Source organism: Phragmites australis, chromosome 19, assembly GCF_958298935.1.
Source record: "Phragmites australis chromosome 19, lpPhrAust1.1, whole genome shotgun sequence".
NCBI lineage: Eukaryota > Viridiplantae > Streptophyta > Magnoliopsida > Poales > Poaceae > Phragmites > Phragmites australis.
The window spans coordinates 16,962,832-16,982,305 of record NC_084939.1 but is presented as its reverse complement, the minus strand read 5'-3'; the positions used below and the strand labels follow the sequence as shown (position 1 = coordinate 16,982,305).

The 19,474-nt window shown below is 42.2% G+C and overlaps 2 protein-coding genes across 2 annotated transcripts; both read left to right on the top strand.

Annotated features, from left to right (window-relative positions):
- Positions 1–3,700: 3,700 nt before the first annotated feature.
- LOC133900068 (alcohol dehydrogenase 2-like) lies at positions 3,701–6,745 on the top strand. Its single transcript, XM_062341162.1, has 10 exons — positions 3,701–3,948; positions 4,139–4,275; positions 4,371–4,417; positions 4,997–5,322; positions 5,407–5,489; positions 5,598–5,673; positions 5,769–5,830; positions 5,927–6,022; positions 6,117–6,278; positions 6,394–6,745. Exons 1-10 carry the CDS (start codon positions 3,915–3,917, stop codon positions 6,508–6,510), a joined length of 1,140 nt encoding a protein of 379 aa, XP_062197146.1. The 5' UTR covers positions 3,701–3,914; the 3' UTR covers positions 6,511–6,745.
- A 7,267-nt stretch (positions 6,746–14,012) lies between these two features.
- LOC133900067 (alcohol dehydrogenase 1-like) lies at positions 14,013–18,862 on the top strand. The gene is made up of 10 exons (XM_062341161.1): positions 14,013–14,298; positions 15,242–15,378; positions 15,471–15,517; positions 17,163–17,488; positions 17,566–17,648; positions 17,744–17,819; positions 17,909–17,970; positions 18,050–18,145; positions 18,236–18,397; positions 18,521–18,862. The coding sequence occupies exons 1-10, from the start codon at positions 14,265–14,267 to the stop codon at positions 18,635–18,637; spliced, it is 1,140 nt and encodes a 379-aa protein (XP_062197145.1). The 5' UTR covers positions 14,013–14,264; the 3' UTR covers positions 18,638–18,862.
- The last annotated feature ends 612 nt before the right edge of the window (positions 18,863–19,474 follow it).

Here is a 19,474-nt window from a genome sequence, read left to right as displayed (position 1 = left end):
CTCTCTCCTTATCTCCTTCCCTTCCCTTATCCATTCGACCACCTTTATCTCTCTACCTCTCTTATCATGTGACATCTCTCCCAGATCATTTGAAACGTTTCACCGAGAAACAAAAGTTAGGAACACCTACGCGGGCACAATTCAGTACAACCAAAGTTAGAATAGGATGAGATCCCAAAATAAAATAAAAAATTTCCGTTAAAAAAAAATCCTGAAACCGGACATTGAACGCAAGTTTCACATTGTTTTTTTTTTCATTTGAAAAAATGGAAGCTAACAGTAATAGATGAACCTGCATACTTTACCGGTCTGTTATTTGTCAAACGATTCCTTGTTGGCTCGTCACTGTCAGAGAACTTCTCGAACGCAAGTGTCTTGGCCACTTGTACAACCTGCAGACGGTGCCCGGTTACATCTTTTTAAGCAGTAACAGCCACCGACTCACTGGTCACCGGAGCCCACCCGGTCGATTTTGAGTTTTCTTGGTCTGTTCGCAATAATGGAGTTTAGTTCAGACTGTTTGATTGCTACCCTCTTGGAGATATGTCTGAGCCTGAGCAAGTCGGAGAGATACTGGGGGTTTGGTTGCTACCCGAGTATCTCCCTAGCTCAGGAGTATGTCTCAGGCTCATGTGTCCGAAATCGAGCGTATGAGACACTCTCGTATTTGAGTTATCTCTTTTTTTTCACCATACTCTCTTAATGACCATTCACTCCTTGTGGCCGTCTTATTTCCCCGTGACCATCCTTCTCACCTTCCACCTTCCGTGTGCAACCACCCTCCCCGACCACGATGCGGCTGCCCTCCCTGACCATGATCTTCACCACGCGGTCACACTCCCTACCTCCTCACTCCTCAGATCCGCCTCCTCCATCCCACGCCACCAGCCGTCCTCCACGACCTCACTTGCCATTGTAGTTGTCCGCATCCTGCTCAGCCTCGCTTGCCTCCCCTAGTCATCATCGTCACCCACCTAGTTTGCTCGTGCTCACATAAGAACGCAACCAACATATTGTCTACCTCATAAAACATCCATTTTGATGATCTCCATCACCCCTGACCGAGACCATCGGCGAGCTCAAATGAGCGCTTGTTGTTACACGCGTTGAGAGGCTTAGTGAAAATAGTTTTTAGCTTTTACGATGGCTAACTGATAAAGCTTATATTTAGTTTTACATTTTTATCTTAAACATCTATCATCAATCAAACAATAAAGTTAGTTGGTGCCTGATCAAATAAAAAAAAAGATTCTACTCTAAGAGTAACTTGAGGCACTCTGTTTTCCTCATATATGGAGCTGAAGGCAGCAACCAGATAAGCCCTTCCTGTCTGAACGAACATTAGCACGGCTGATCCTTCGTTTCGGGAACGGGAATAGGGCACAGGATTTACAGCGCCGTCATCACCAAGTGAAGTCAGACTTGTGCAGCTCTGATTGCCAGAACACGTATTTCGTAGTACGTAAGCTAAACTGGCTGGAGTAGGATAGGGGAAGTCAGACTTGTGCAGCTCTGATTGCCAGAACACGTAATTTCGTAGTACGTAAGCTAAACTGGCTGGAGTAGGATAGGGTGTATTTGATTCTCATGACAAGGTATTCTAGAGCTGTATTTAACGTTTCTTAGTAAGTTTCTCATTTTTAATTTATTTTTTAAAATCATTTCTTTAGAATCTTATTTGTTCTATCTTCTAGTTTCTAGTAGCAGTAGAAGTAAAACTAGAAATAGGAAACAAACAGAGTCTAAGTAGGTTGTGAAGAAACATGCTGAGCGAAATTATATTTATTGAAAAGAAGAGTGTTTAGTTAGCTGTATATATCTAAGATAAACTGAGTTGTAGAATTTATTTAGTTGACTGAATTTAAGGTTATATGAGTGGATGTAAGAGTTAGGATTATAATTGTTACTCGCATAAATATGATTTTATGACACTAAGAAATAAATTCGTTTGCATCAGCGAATATAGGTTCTGTATCTACCGAGTCAAACTGTAGAGTGAAACTCAAGTTTCACTCACGAGTCAGAATAAAATCATATATTTATACTCATCAAACTAACAGTAAACATAGATAACTAAATATATATTTTTTTAAGATTCTATATATCTTTTAGACTAAAATATAGAAGATTCAAAGAACCAAACACATCTTAAACAAAAGGGCTGCGGTTACACTGTTACCCGGGGCACACGAAGAAAACCATAAGCAGAGCACGCAGCGTGCGGAGGCTAACTGGGTGGTTTAGCGGCTAAACCAAACGAACGGAGGGAAAAGAAAAGAAACATGCAGCAGCAGTGGACCATGGCGGGAAACGACAAGGCGGTGGATGGATGGACATGCAGGGGCTCGGCTCTCCGTTTCGGGTCCCCGCCTGTCGTCGGGCCGCCGGCCCTGCCCCGGTTTTGGACTCGCGACTAAGTCAACCCCACTCCACGTCATGCTCGTTGACTAAGTAGTAGTCATATGTTTCGAAAAAGTATACGTAGTTTCATGATTCTTACGGCTGAGGATGAGGTTTCAATATACAATTAGGATTTACAAGAGAAAGTATACTTAATGTTCTAAGTGCTAGTGATATTTACTTATGCTATTAAAAATGTGGAACGGTAGAATATCATTTGAGCAAATTTGAAGAAGAAATCATTCGATTTTCTAACCTTTTGATTGATGAGGAAATTTGTGTTGTGGCCATCTCACTTTGATTTTTTCGATTGTAATTTTACGATTTAGACAATCATAAAATTTGACTTAGTTCGAGGCGGTGGTAGTAGACAACGGTTGGAACACTACTCGCCACAGTGGCAGAAGAACAATAGTGGGTAGGATCGATAGGGGCACATAATCGATAGCCTAACGCTACCAAATTAGCGTGGAGGTGGTTCGCGGTAGCATATCTGACGATAAGAATCACTAGAGACGAAGACAATGGTGGCATAGGTTGGTCTCACAAGGAAACGGGAGGCAGCAGGGAAGACTGACGATCATTGTCAGTCTTGGAGGCGATATTAGCAGGGAGGCGGGCGACAGTGCAGAGTGGAGATCGGACAAAGGTGGCTGTATAGGTATCGAAGTGGATGGGAGTAAAGATGGACTGAGAATGATGCATAAAGTGGAAGTGATAGAGTAGATATGATGCGGTGGATTTGGATATTTCGTTTCAATCAAATAGACATAAAAATGAATGATTTGGGGATAAGAAATCATTCACAAGATAATTAGAGAGTCGCTTAAAAGTACAGCCTTTGAATGATTTTATATTTGCTACTGATGTCCTTATCACACAATAATTTTAATATATTCTTAGGGATAAATATGTTTACTAAGTACTATTCCATGTCGTTTTTATTAGTCATTTAATATTTTCTTTTTCTAGTCTATGTTAAAAATGTATTTTATAGATTTTACATTCTACTAGTATGAACTCGTTTCCTGTATTTATTTATGTTACAACAGAATTGAAAATCACGAGTAAATAAGTAACAGATGCCAAAAAAGATTACATGCCGCGATCCACGGTGTGATCACCTGGTGGCGACTGTCATCGACTCATCCTTCGGCTCCATTGTGAAGTGGAAATCTGGAATCCAAGAAACCGCCGGACGCAGAAACCGGCGGGAGGCAGTCAGGCAGGAAAACGGGAAGCGGCGGACGCCTCCCCGGTTTCTCCCAAGACTAAATATCCAAATCTTCCCCCACTTGCGCCGTTCCAGTCGAGGCGTCCTCGCTCGCTGCCTGCTCCCTCCTGGCTAGCTAGCCTAGCACCACTATATAAACAGTCCTCCTCTCGGCTTCCTTCCTCACTGTCACCGACTTCTGATCAGACTAGTGCAACCGCGACTGGGAGAAGTAGTAGCAGCAAAAAGCTCTCCTTTTTCGAGATCTTGTAGAGAGAGAGAGAGAGAGAGAGAGAGAGGAATGGCGACCGCAGGGAAGGTGATCAAGTGCAAAGGTTCGTCTGTGCTTCGCTCTCCTGTACTCTTCAGTATTCCCCCCTTTTGTTTTTGAGCAATCCTTTGGATCGTTCTGGTGGTTAGTGGGCTTGCTCGTCAAAATTTGATCTTTTAGTGAAAACGATTCGGGCGATTCATGGAGTTTTGGGCTGATTCTGTTTGTTTCGTTGGGTTGGGTGCTTGTTGCAGCCGCCGTGGCATGGGAGGCCGGCAAGCCGCTGTCGATCGAGGAGGTGGAGGTGGCGCCGCCGCAGGCCATGGAGGTGCGCGTCAAGATCCTCTACACCGCGCTCTGCCACACCGACGTCTTCTTCTGGGAGGCCAAGGTACACATATATACACAGCTCCAGCATCCACGCATCATACAACGATTGTATAATAGAACGGTCAGTGGCTGACTTGGTGCGATTCATCTGCGCAGGGGCAAACTCCGGTGTTCCCTAGGATCTTAGGCCACGAAGCTGGAGGGTACGCAACCACCATCTTGGCTATCTCTGTCTTTTTCTGTTGTTGCCGTTTGTTCTTGCGTTCGTCATGGTGTGTTCCATTGAGTTTTGATGTGCTAGGTGGAATCCAATGCGTCTTAATAATTGCAGTTTTTGTGCTAAGGCTATTAATATAGTTACTCAATTCATCACGAGTCCTGATTTGTCAGTGGAGTCATTAGCACTGATAAAGTGGAGAAAGCAAGGGTCCATCATATTTTATTGCCATGGTATAAAATATAAACATATGAAGACTCACATGGAGATTCCTAGAACAACGTCAGTCATGACACCAGCACCCACAATTGGCTCTCTAGGATAATATTCTTTTTCATGTTATTTATTCGGAAACTTTAATTCCAATGTCTATGCCTTGAATTTTTTCAGACTGACAAACGCAAGCACAATATTCATTTATTGAAATATTTCGGTTGACTCGTTTTGTGTAGGAGTGGTCAATTCTGTTGAAATAGGACCTTGTTTGCATTTTTCATGAATATTATGTAGTCTGGATAGTCAAATCTGTCTAATAAATCTTTTTCCAAACTAATTTTGCTCACAGCATCGTGGAGAGCGTTGGAGAGGGTGTGACCGAGCTCGCACCTGGTGACCATGTCCTCCCGGTGTTCACCGGTGAGTGCAAGGAGTGTCCTCACTGCAAGTCAGAGGAGAGCAACATGTGTGACCTCCTCAGGATCAATGTCGACCGGGGTGTGATGATCGGTGATGGACAGTCCCGCTTCTCCATCAACGGGAAACCTATTTTCCACTTTGTCGGCACATCCACCTTCAGCGAGTACACCGTCATCCATGTCGGTTGCCTCGCAAAGATCAACCCCGAGGCACCTCTCGACAAAGTTTGTATTCTGAGCTGTGGTATCTCAACTGGTAAGATGGCTCCTGATGCCATTATTTTCCAAGGAATACCATGTTCTACGATGTCTCTAGTTACAGAAACCTCGTCTGGTGCAGGTCTTGGCGCAACGCTGAATGTCGCGAAACCAGTAAAGGGTTCAACGGTGGCAATTTTCGGCCTTGGAGCTGTAGGCCTTGCTGTAAGTGGCACTCTCAAATTAGTTTTTTTTCCCTCCCGGAAGACTTGCAGATTGAGGGGAGTATGCGCTATAATGTTGACTGATCACTGTATGTCTTCACATGATTAGGCCATGGAAGGTGCCAGACTCTCTGGGGCATCAAGGATCATCGGTGTCGACGTGAACCCTGCAAAATATGAACAAGGTATGAACAGCTGCCACCTTATGTGTAAAATGAAAGCTTGGTATATGGTTCTTGATGTCTCACTGAACTTACCAACTACTTGTCCCATTTTTCAGCTAAGAAATTTGGCTGCACTGACTTTGTGAACCCCAAGGACCACGACAAGCCAGTTCAAGAGGTGTGTTTCGTCGTCTCAGTATGCTGTCCCGTTTGTTCATGACATGAGAATACTTCTATGATTCTATCTGATTTCCACTGCTCATTTGTGTTCCAGGTGCTCGTTGAGATGACCAATGGCGGGGTCGACCGCAGTGTCGAGTGCACTGGCAACGTCAACGTCATGATATCTGCCTTCGAATGTGTTCATGATGTATATTTTCTCATCCGACCTATCATGCTGTAGCTATATGATCATTTGCTTGAAAATGGAATCCTAAAAGGAGCACTCTAAATTGTAAATTCAGGGCTGGGGTGTGGCCGTGCTGGTCGGCGTGCCGCACAAGGAGGCGGTGTTCAAGACTCACCCGATGAACTTCCTGAACGAGAGGACTCTGAAGGGGACCTTCTTCGGTAACTACAAGCCACGCACCGACCTGCCCAACGTCGTCGAGATGTACATGAAGAAGGTGACCAAAAATTGCTGAAGTTGCAACTTGCAAGTAAACATGATCTGAATACTGATGTTTTCATGGTTATAGCATATTGCTGATGGATCAAACTTGTGATTTGTATCTCCTGCAGGAGCTAGAGCTGGAGAAGTTCATCACGCACAGTGTGCCGTTCTCGGAGATCAACACGTCGTTCGACCTGATGCTCAAGGGGGAGAGCCTGCGCTGCATCATAAGGATGGATGAGTAGAGCTTGATCTCTTCTTCTCTTGCAACTCTGTTGCATAAGAAAGGTCTTCTCCTGAGTAGTAATAAAAATGTGGTCCCGAGACACGAACATGTTCATCCCTGTATTTTCTATTTCACCGTTTGATCTTTACTGTCACTATGTGGTCAAGTTTCGGGCCTAAAAAAACTGTGCTCAGGCTTGAGAGCCCCTGTAATTACCATTTTGCATAATAACAATGAAGTATTGTCAGTGTTAATTGTAAAGGTCCCTCTCAGCGAGGTTAGAGCAACTCCAGCAGCTTTCCTGAATCTTATTCCCTATATCTCTTATATAGGGAATATTTCAAAAAGATTTTAGTCCTATATCTCTTCAGTCTCCAGCAGCTTCTCTAAAACTCATTCCTTATATCTCAGAATTCTCTATTTCATTTGTATCTAACAGTTATAATTCAAACGGTAAAAATTCAAATGGCAAAATTCAAACGGCTATAAATCAAACAGCAAAAATTCAAAAGATTATAATTCAAACGACTATTTATCCAACGGCTCCTTTTCCAACAGCTATATTTTGAACTTCTATATATTGCCTGTTCTTGATGCCTCTCTTCCACCACACCATAATGAGTCGTAGTAGTTTTCTCATGGAATAGGCCTTGGAGTCGTTGTCTGATGATGATGACGACGAACTCATTATTGCTGCCGCACATATAGCGCACAATCAATATAAGCTTTTGAATGCCCCACGCCTTGGCGGTTCTGTGCCTGGCCGTCAAGAAGTTCATCGCAACAGGGAAGCAGAGCATTCGAGACTACACAATGACTACTTTTCAGATGCTCCTACCTATGGTCCAACTATCTTCAGGCGCAGGTTTACAATTAGGTCATATGTTTTATTCACCTTTGTTGATGATCTCTTGTTTATAAATCAATCTTCTTTTCCGCGCAGGTTTAGGATGTCGCGTTCTTTATTTTTGCGCATAGTGAATGCTATAGAAGCCCATGATGGCTATTTTGTTCAGAAACGAAATGCTGCTGGACATCTTGGACTATCTTCTATACAGAAGATTACCGCAGCATTTAGAATGATAGCTTATGGAGTACCAGCGGATGCTACTGATGATTATCTTCGTATTGGAGAAAGCACTGTCATAGAGAGTCTCAGAAGGTTTGTGAAAGCTATTGTTGAAGTTTTTGGAGATGAATATTTGAGACAACCAAATGAGAATGATACTGCTAGGTTACTTGCAATTGGAGAGGCAAATGGTTTTCCAGGAATGCTATGATCCATAGATTGTATGCATTGGAAGTGAAAAAATTGTCCCGCGGCATGGCACGGTCAGTACAGTGGCCATATGCATGAGCCCACAATCATTCTGGAAGTAGTTGCTTCACACGATCTTTGGATTTGGTATGCCTTCTTTGGTTTACCAGGGTCTCACAATGATATAAATGTTCTTCAACGTTCCCCAGTCTTTGCCAGACTTGCTGAAGGGCAAGCTCCACAAGTAAATTATACCATCAATGGCCATAATTATACAATGGGGGTATTATCTTGCAGATGGCATATATCTGCAATGGGCCGCATTAGTGAAGACAATACAATCTCCATGAGGAAACAAGCAAAAATTGTTCGCACAGGCTCAAGAGGTAGCTAGAAAGGATGTTGAATGAGCCTTTGGAGTTCTCCAATCTCGTTTCGCCATTGTTCGTGGACCAGTTAGGTTTTGGGATAAGGACACACTGTGGAAAATCATGACCGCTTGTGTCATCATGCACAATATGATAATTGAAGATAAACGAGATGATACTGAAGACTTCCAGTATGAAGCTATGGGAGACACTGTCAGGCCCTCCCATGCTCCTACTCCTGAACCGGAAGAGTTTATTCAAATTCATCATAGTATTGGAAACAAGCAGACTCACTGTCAGCTACAAGATGATTTAGTTGAGCACTTATGGCAACGTCATGGTGGGATGTAGTTTATTGCAGTTGTGTTGGACTATTTTAGTAATTTTATTGGTCTTGTATGCCGCATATGTAATAACATGAACTATCCCTAACATGATCGTTTCTGTTGATTTCAGAAAAGCTAACATATGAGTGCCACACATAATAGTTCGCAAAATATAACAAACATTACAACAAGTATTCTTGCCACTTTCACAGAAGCTAGTAGATAAGTGCTAAACATAATAGTTTGAAAAATATTACATTACAACAACTACTCAGCTAGAGGTACGGGCTCGTCGAGTTAGGATCTCATTCTGCAGCCTCATGTAGTATTGTTTTTGTGCCTCACTCATGCCACTAAGATCCATAAACATAATTATCTCTTCCTCCTTAATTCTCTTGAGTTCTATCACTTGGCTTTTTACCTCAAGTTTTTTTTGCCTCAATTGCAACCTTCTCTTTATCAAGTTCATAGGCTCTCCCCTCAATTGCCAACCTCTCTTGTTCTAGCGCATATGCTCATTCATAGCGCTCTTCTTTCTTCTTCTCTTTCACGGCCTCTGCCTCTTCCTTCTTTGCCTACAAATTATCTAGAGCTTCCTTGTACAAGTTATCACCACCTCGTTGTAATTTTTCTTTCTCCGCTTTCCTGCCAGTTGGTCTTCTCATAGTCACAATCTTATTCTCAAGATCTAGTGCATCATGATGGCCTTCTCAACTATTTGAGTTGGTACTAGGAGAAGATGTACCAGGAGATGACTTGGCAGTTGTCTTTTGTTTCTTTGCATTCATCTCAACTGCCCTACTAATCCACTTTTTATTGTGCTTCAACAAATTCCAACAATGCAATATTTGGAAGGACCTATGTTGCTTGTCTTTTTCCTTGTACAAAGCACATGCCTGCACAATCTGTACAAGTGAATAAATTTTGTTAAACATATTGCCACATATAAATTTACCGAACATAAATATTTACAAGCAAAATACAGAGGTATGGACTAACCTTATTTTGCAATGTCACCCCGCTTTGTCTCCTACGGTCAATTTGCTCATAGCATCCAACGAATTTATTAACACACTCTTGAATGGTAGACCAACGATAGATGAGAGAACTTACATTACGGTCAGACTCACACTCTTTGTGCTCATTGAAGTAAGCATGAATTCTCTTCCAATAAGTTGCACGAGATTGCTCGTTGCCATGGACTGCATCTAGACTAATATTTTGCCATGCCAACACCAACGCCTCAACTTCCTTCTCACTGTAATTGGCTGATCTTTTTTGACTCTTTCTAACAGGGGGAGATGCATCTTCAATCGGGAACTCTTGCTCCCCAATTGGACTACACAGTTCAAGGTCATCAACATTGTTGCCCTCATTCATCAAATTCACAAAATAGTTCTCCCTATTTTCCATTCTTCACAAACTACCAATTTACTGCATTCAACAATTGAAGAATTCTAGTGTCAAATTAGGGACGAACTGCACGGGCTCAATCATAGTCTTACAGAGCACAAAGTTGCTGCTATCTTGGTCTGAAAATATGAAGGTAATCAACCACTGCATTGACTCTATTGCATCAAAGGTTGAATGGTTATATACCTACAACAGGAAAAAAACTCCCATCTGAGAATGGTATTGACTCTCATTGGAATGATGTCAGAAAGCAACAGATAGTACCTAGATCAAGAGAGCAGCTTGCTTCAAAGATTGAAGGAAACAAAAAGCGAATGCCACCACCTTGATGACTACCACCTTCCTCCCCTCCCTGTTGCTCCAATTGCAACAAAGCAAGAACCAGCAGCAGGGAGCTTTTGGATCTCCCCGTCCCTGTAAAATGGCTCAACTTTTATTTGATCAGATCAAATATCAACTGGATGATTCAGACAAAAAAAAAAAACATCATGCTATTATACGTGGGCAAGAGGAATCGAGGATGCGCCATGTTTATGTCTGGGGAGAAGAGAAACGACGAATGGGATATTGAGATTGCCTTCTAGCAGGTGAGCATGACCATCAACGCAAAGAACACCTGCCCGCCCGCCAAGCTACTGCCCGCCTGCCCGCCGAGCTTCCTGCCCACCCGCCGAGCCGCTGCCTGCACGCAGAGCTTCCTGCTTGCCCGCCGAGCCGCCCCGCCTACCGAGCTGTTCCTCCTCCAAGCCGCTTGCCGTGTCTTGCCACCGTGCACTGCTGATGGGGGAGGCAGCCAATGCGCAGGAGATCGAGGACGCTGAGCTTCCTGCCCGCCAGCTCGCTCGAGGACGCCTGCCGAGCTCCAGGACGCGAGATAGGGAACGAGGATGGTCTGCTATCTTTGGGGAACGGGAGAAGAGGATAGGGAAGGAGATAAGATAGGGAAGGGGATGAGAAATCTGCTGGAGGTAATAGTTTTTGCTATATTTCTTATTTTTAGCTATAGGAAAGGGGATAGAGATATTACTATAGTTGCTCTTAGATAACAAGAAAAATAGCACCATCACCTAGGTACACAACTATAGACAGCCGCGCGCTTATGCTGTTTGGTTGGCTGAACCAATCCATACCTGTACGGTATCCTGCGAGATGGGAGCCGATACGAGTGCTTGGATGAACGAATTGAACCAACTCATACAGGACGACCTATCCAGATTCTTAAATCGCGGGAACAAGCTGGTCCAGCACGGAACAGTACCCAGAATTTTCTAAAATTAAAATCCTAATTTCATTCAAGAGATCCTGAGAAAAAGAGTTGGGCCAAGAGAAGTTTCGATTGAAGTTCAATATAGTGGTCTTCTATTGATAAGAAATTTAGAACTTTTTGTACGTGTTTTATAATGTGATGTATTAATTTCTAAAAATTTTTAGTTCTAGTTTATATGGTGAAAAAGTAAATTACTTTAGAATACTTCCTTTATATGTTGTTTTATCATTTCATGTCATAATAACAAATAAAAAATTTATTTCTATAAATTAATTAAGTTACACATAGATATAATACATGGCTTTTAATAACTAAATACGTTCTCGTACCATCTCAAATCCAACCAAATAAATCCCCGTACCATCTCGTATCATCTCATACATTTTCATATCATTTCATATATCTAACCAAACACATTTTCATATCATTTCATATATCTAACCAAACAACATATTTATATCACATCATCTAAGACCATCCAATCCCATTCAACTTCATTTAACCAACCAAATACTACCTTAAAGTACTAAAAGATAGCTCTGGAATACCCAGCGCTAAGATCGACTCCATTTGCTTAACACACACTAGCTTTGGAATACCAAGCGCTTTTTTTGCTTCGACAAGTTCGTTTCACCATGCGTGTATGTTTTCCCATAAGCTATTTTCTTTCGGTTCTCGAATGAACCCATAATTTTCTATCACCACGTGATCTCTACTGTACAAAATACAAAGTTGGTTCATATATCATCTCTTGCTCTACTCTCCTTCTATCTAATAAAAAACTCTAAAATTCGAATAATTTTCATACTTTTGTTATTCATTCTCATCCTCGTGCCTCTCCATCTTATTACCAGCTATTGATATATGATCTGTTTTACTAATAAAAATAAAAAAGAAATTAGGTGAGAAAATAGTGGATAATCACCTCATTCTTTTTTAGATCCCATCTAAAAATCAAACTACGGCATCACTCCTAACGTATTCATTTGTTAAAGCTCATATGACACATCTACATCTATATATTTTAAGTTTGTGCTTGATGCTACCATGTTCAATATTCATATTTTTGTTTTACTGCATGGGCACTTGGCTAGTTAAGGAGTAATCATGAGATTTCAATATAACTCGGTTGGTGGAAGCTATCGGGGATGCGCAATCCAACTCGGGTTCGACTCAAGGTGCTTGCATTCAGCAATGTTATCTGAATATCTGTGTTCAGATTTTTCTATCGAATCTGACATCCCAAATTCGAGTTAGATTCTTATACCTATGTCGAATTTCGAGTTGTATTTTGCGTATCCGAATTTTCTTTGTCAAGTCGGGCACTCGGATCCCAGGCAATATTTTTGAGATTTAAAGCAGGAGTCCAATCCAATTTAGAATTTTGCTGAGCTAAATTACGCCTTCTCTTGGCCACTTGCACGTAGTTTGCATACAGGTCGTGAGGCCATCCTTTTCTTGCCCAATTATCCGCCGTAAGGATTTTGTAAACTAATAGTATGTGCTACTTTCGAACTCTCGAAGTGAAGTGCTGCTACCACGATTATGATTCCTTGCTTGGAGTGTGTTGCTGAAAGCTAGTCCATGAACTGACGTGGACCGGCTGCAAGTTTTTTTTTTAAGGCCACCAGCTGCAAGATTCTAAAAGTTTGCCGTCGCAGACTTGTCTGTGTCCTATGTGCTCCGATTGTATCTTGCTCCCACGGTAATTGGCCATTGTGGACGCACGTTGTTTGAGAACTGATACCGGCCGGCATGTGGGCAGACCAGCGTGGCAGCGTATGAGAGTCTGGGCCGTCTGATTTGTCATCCACTGTCCACATGAAAAGCTAGAGCATCATCCCACTATGACACAGAACCTGATCAACATTATTCCGTGGTTTGATACCGTAACTGCAGGCCCCATTTGGAACACAAGAAAATTTACCAAATCCTACAGGAAATTCCATGCGTTGTTTCTTTTCCTGTGAAAATCCAGCAAACTCCTGTGAAATTCTAACAATCCAAATACACACTAAAACTACTCCCAATATATTGTATCATGCACATTAATTAGTTATCATGCAAGTTTTTTTTTTGCTGACATGACATATAGAATTAAAGATGAGAGAGAAGAAAGTTATATCTTATGACATAATTACTCACAAAACATGTAACAATTACCAGTATTTTATTTATTTATTATTTAAATTTATTTAAATTTTAATCTAGTATATTCGATAAATCATGTTTAATGGTGATATCTGGTAAATAAAAAAAACCCTACTCAATAATGCTCCTTCAGTCACAAAAGAATTGTTCCTGGTTAGCATACTCAAACATTGATCATCAATATCTTTGGTAGATTGCAATTCCCATTACTGTCCTAATTACTCCCTCTGGTTATAAATACATGTCACTTTGAATAAATTTGATCAAAATTTTAAATCTTTAATCGTTAATAGCTTTCAAAATATTTAGTTTTGAAATATAAAAGTCACATATGTAGATTTATTTGAAAAATATTTTTATAATATTATATTTTATTAGACATTACAACTATATTTTAATAAAAAATAATGATCAAAATTATAGATTGAAATTGTAAAAAATAAAAAAATTATTTACGATGGAATAGAGAGTACATGATCTAGAGACCAAAGCCTCGTCATCACTGCGTGACGCTTTGCCCTTTCCCTCTGCTTCCACGTCGCGCTGCGCGGCGTCTAGAAATCTCCGAAACACGCCCCCGGATCAGCAGCCAGCAGGCAGCACCGCACAATCGCACATGTCCGCTGGGCGGAGGCACACAGGCACCACCGCTACCGGGCCATTCCGAGCCGCACATCTCGGCCCGCGCGGTGTCCACCTCCCCCACAAGCGGAAACCACGGCCGTCGGCCCCGTTGCAGACAGATGGATGCCCGAGCCCCGGTTTGGGTTCCACGCCGCGTCCGTGGTTTGCTGCCCACGAAGGCGGAGGTGGCGAAACCGCACTCTCTCTCCTCCTTCCCGTTCCTCAAGCACCTGGCCGGAGCTATATATAGACGGGCTCTCCCCTCCTGGCTCCTTACAGATTTGGCTTGGATTGGGTTGATTTGATCGGTGGTGAGGTTCTTGGAGCTGTTTGATTTGGTATTCCTTTTGCGGATTTGGGGAAGCAATGGCGACCGCGGGGCAGGTGATCAAGTGCAAAGGTCCGTGCTTTCTCATTCACTCTCTCTTTCGTTGTAGTCTTCGATTGTGATTGTTCCCGAGTAATCTTGAGGAAAGTTTAGATTTTGATGTTATTGTTGGAGACTTTTCGGTGGTTTAAGGCGTCGTTTTTTCTTTGGGAGAATGAACAGTATCGACGATGTTGAACAGTAATGCTAAATTGCTGATCTTCAATCAGGAAACTTCTTTTCTTTTCTACCCTTCTATAAAAAAATAAATGTGTTTAGGATTTCTTAACGTGAACTTAAAAGGTATAATTCTTCGAGCGGTGTCGGTCTCCACTACTTTAGGGTGTGTTTGGTTGTCCGCATGAGGTTTTGTAGAGCTGCATCGTATATCCTGGATGAGTGGAAGCAGGCTGAGGGGATCCGTATTCTGGAAAAGAAGTATGTTTTGGTTGGTTGGATGAGCGGATGCAGGTAGATTTTGAGTTTGTGTTTGGTAGGTTGAATCTCAGATTGCATGTGGGGATTCGTTGTCGCTAACAAGTGGGCCCCGCGTCGGCCAGGCTGCATCCCGCCGGCCAGGACGGCACCTACGGCCGATTCGGCCTGCTCCCGGCATGCAGCACGCGCGCGTATTCGCTGCACCCATCCAAACGCGCTGCTCCCTCGTCGTATACGGCTGTGGCTGCACACGCGGCTGCATGCACGCACGGCTGCGCCCATCCGAACACGCCCTTATGGAGCAAACATTTGTTTTCTTGCAGAAAAAGAGTACTTTTCGTTATGATCTAGGTATAATTTTCCACTTGCTAGAAGGAATTCAACTGACTGACTGGCTCTGTTTTCAGATGTCCAAAGGTTGTTCCAACTTTGCATTCTTGCCGTCTTTACCAAATAAAAAAGTTTGCATATTGATTGATTGACTGTACTACTATGTCCTAACTCCTAACTGGCGGGTGATGTTCTTGGATCTGTGCAGCCGCGGTGTCATGGGAGGCCGGAAAGCCGTTGTCGATCGAGGAGGTGGAGGTGGCGCCGCCGCAGGCCATGGAGGTGCGCATCAAGATCCTCTTCACCTCCCTCTGCCACACCGACGTCTTCTTCTGGGAGGCCAAGGTATCTACTCAACCATCCCATTCGTATGTTATCAATAGATATGATGTAGAAACTCGCGGTTGACTTGCGCCTTCTTGGCTCAACTGTCTTAGGGGCAGACTCCCGTGTTCCCTCGGATCTTCGGTCATGAAGCTGGAGGGTACGTCATCTTCCTTGATTTACTTTATGGTGTTCCTTTGCCTGGATTTGTAGTTATTGTTTGTGGTAATTGTTTACTGATTTACTAGAAGCATGGTTCACGTTACCGACCGGAGCTCGGCGGTAACCGAAATCTCGCGGTAACCGTGGTTACCGGTCAAAAATTCAAAAAAATTCGGAGAAAATTCATTTGGCAAAATTTGAATTTTTGCGAAAAAAATCGTATTTTTGCCCTCTCGGTAACCGCTCGATTTTGGTCGGTTACCGAGCGGTTTGGGTCGGTTATCGAGCGATTTTCTCGTATTTTTGATTTGGTCGGTTACCGAGCGGTTTGGGTCGGTAACCGTTCGGTTTTCTCGATTTATCGAGCGGTTTTATCGAATTTCAGCGCAGTTCAACAAAAAACCTAAAAAAGAGCTCAACCTTGTAAAATCAATAACTAATTCATCCAAGCTTCAAATCAAGTGAAACAAATTTTGTTGGCTTGCTTGTAACATGATCTACATGATAAAAGTATTTATACTCATAAAAAACTTCAAAATTTTCTGTGAGAAATTTTATTTGTTAAACCAAGTTAAATACATAGTTTACTCTATGCTAATCCAAAAATCATGAAACTAATTTTGTTAGTTTTATTACAGGATCCTATATCTTTTAAAAATACATGAACTCATGAATTAGTTATTGTAACATGCATGATTGTGTAAATGTGTTGCGACTAGATTAATTCATAACTGACCCATCACACCTCAAAAATTAGTGAAACCACATTCATTAGCTTATTTATACTATGATTTACGTAGAAAAAATAATAGTAGACATGAAAAAGTTAATTACAGTGCTGTTTCTTAACATATTCACTTTATGCTTGTGAACTTTGTAAAAATCATAGAGAATTTAATAAAACTCTAAATAAAGTGAAATCAATTTTAAAGATTCTCTTAAAATACTTTTTATACAAGAAAAATATGTGTTTGCATGTTATACTTTTTCTTAACGTGAGTTAATAACTGAGCCGCACGCTTCAATTATTTTCATTTTTTTCAAACTTTCTCCCTATAGAATATGATGCAAACGACATTATTTTTGAAAAATGTTTTCACAGAAGGTCTTAGAATTGTGTCTAGTTTTTTTTAAGATTTGTTTTGAATTTGTTTTGATTTTTTTTTTCGAATTTTTTGAATTCAAATTTCGGTTACCGTTCGGTTTCTGAAACCGGACCGAACCGAGAAGGTCGGTAACCGCGATTTTTGGGCGGTTACCGACAGTTTTTTGAACCCTGACTAGAAGTGGAATGATCTGTTTGATGTAATCAGGAGAACATGTGAAAGAATTATAAGAAATATTCTTTTTCTGTGTCAAATAATATGTCAATGGCTGAATTTTATTTCGTGTGTAAGTCAGATGGTTCTGCCACTGGACTTTGATAGACTTAGGAGCATTACCAGAAGCAGTCTTCAACTAATTTAGTATTTTTAGTTGACAAATACATGTACGATTAGAAGCTGTGTGGTCCTTTCGTCGACTTGTTTGTTATTTCCTAATTCAGTTTTTCTTGGATAACACTTATGTAGAACTTTTGTTTAGATTTTTCCGAGTCAAACTTTGTTTATTCTATCACCCCTTAAGCTGATTTATGTTGACAGCATTGTGGAGAGTGTTGGAGAGGGTGTGACTGACGTTGCCCCTGGTGACCATGTCCTCCCTGTGTTCACTGGGGAGTGCAAGGAGTGCGCCCATTGCAAGTCAGCAGAGAGCAACATGTGTGATCTGCTCAGGATCAACACTGATCGGGGTGTCATGATTGGCGATGGGAAATCGCGGTTTTCCATCAATGGGAAGCCTATTTACCATTTTGTTGGTACTTCCACTTTCAGCGAATACACTGTCATGCATGTTGGTTGTGTGGCAAAGATCAACCCTGAGGCGCCACTTGATAAAGTCTGTATTCTTAGCTGTGGTATTTCTACTGGTAAGTTGATTTAGTATTGTTTCAGCATGCATGTTAAGATATATCTCGAGATGCTGAGTTATCATTTCTCTCTATAGGTCTTGGTGCATCGATCAATGTTGCAAAACCACCAAAGGGTTCAACAGTGGCTATATTCGGTCTAGGAGCTGTTGGCCTTGCTGTGAGTGCTGAAAGTTCTCTCTTGTACATGCCATTCAATTGCAACCAGATTGTGTTGGGTTTGCATCTGACCACCCTACGTATTTCCATGATTAGGCTGCAGAAGGTGCAAGGATAGCAGGAGCATCTAGGATCATTGGTGTTGACCTGAACCCCAACAGATTTGAAGAAGGTACCTTATGATTTTACCAACTCACCAGTTCAATATGTGGCTTTGATAAGGTAAGCTTATTATGTATTTGACTATTTTTCCATTTTCAGCTAAAAAATTCGGTTGCACTGAATTTGTGAACCCAAAAGACCACAACAAGCCAGTGCAGGAGGTTTGTTTCATCACCTGAGGCAGTAAATTGTGATGCTCGTGTTGTACTTGATCGTAATACCAATGTTATGATGCTTTAGGTACTTGCTGAGATGACCAATGGTGGGGTTGACCGCAGTGTTGAATGCACCGGCAATATCAATGCTATGATCCAAGCATTTGAATGTGTTCACGATGTATGCTCTTGTTATACCTGTACTTTTCAGCGACCATTCGCGCAGTTTCTTTTGTTTAGACAGAGTTCTAACAGTCGGCTCAAAATCCAGGGCTGGGGTGTTGCTGTGCTGGTGGGTGTGCCACACAAGGATGCTGAATTCAAGACTCACCCAATGAACTTCCTGAACGAGAGGACTCTGAAGGGAACCTTCTTTGGCAACTTCAAACCGCGCACCGATCTGCCCAATGTTGTGGAGCTGTACATGAAGAAGGTAAATACAGAGTGCTATTTCTTCAGTACCATTGTTTAAAGATCAGGGCTACGTGAGCTTTGTTGAAATGTTAGCTTCCAAAAGTCTGCTGTTCATGCCACGACTCTTCTTGTTCACCCTCAGGAGCTGGAGCTCGAGAAGTTCATCACGCACACCATCTCGTTCGCGGAGATCAACAAGGCGTTCGACCTGATGGCGAAGGGGGAGGGCATCCGCTGCATCATCCGTATGGATAACTAGATTTCGTTGTCTGGTTTCTGGTCTGAGTAATAAGGTGGCAGCTTGAGGCTGCCCTGCCGATGAGGCAGACACACGTTGATGATGAACCACGCTTCTGTGTATCACGTCCGGTTTGGCATTGTCAATCAGTAGAGGAGCTTCCAATGTCTGTAATTACCTACCGGCATGAGAGTCTTATGGACACCATCTTTTGGCGTAATATATGGTACTGTTCTATGAGTTTCAGTTGACCATGCTTTTGAAGTTTTTGCTGCTGCTTGTGTGGAAATCTTACGGGATTACATCTGAACTGGAGCAACCAAGTGGTGACAATACGCAGTTTCTGTCAATGAGCGACTTGTATTCAAGTACTGGATTGAGATGTGACCAGAGGTTGGTCATCTGTTGTGTTGAGCTTTATACTATCAAGTTTTGAAGTTTTTCGTCAGTGGCGGTGGCTGCTGCTCCTCCGATACGGATGCCTCACTTCACCTTTAGCATGGCTTGCTCCAGCTTAAAGAACTTTCAGGTGTTGTTCAGAATAGCAATTCAGGTTTCAGTTCTGTACCTATGTGCTGTGTGCATCCTTCCCAGATCCCAGTTGCCAATTCCTGGTTGATCCTTGGAAGGGTGAATAACAGAATTAACAGCTACTAGTGATACACTGGGACATTGTAGGATCCGCATACTGGGCAGCTTGCTGCCTTTTCAGCTGGAATACATATCAAAATCTTCAGATACCAAATCCGAGCACTGATGGGTAACAGAGGAGGAGCCCATCGCAATTCACAAGTGAATCTGTGGTAGTACCTCGTTAGCGTGAACCAGTTGGTGCATAGCTCATAGGAATTTACTCGC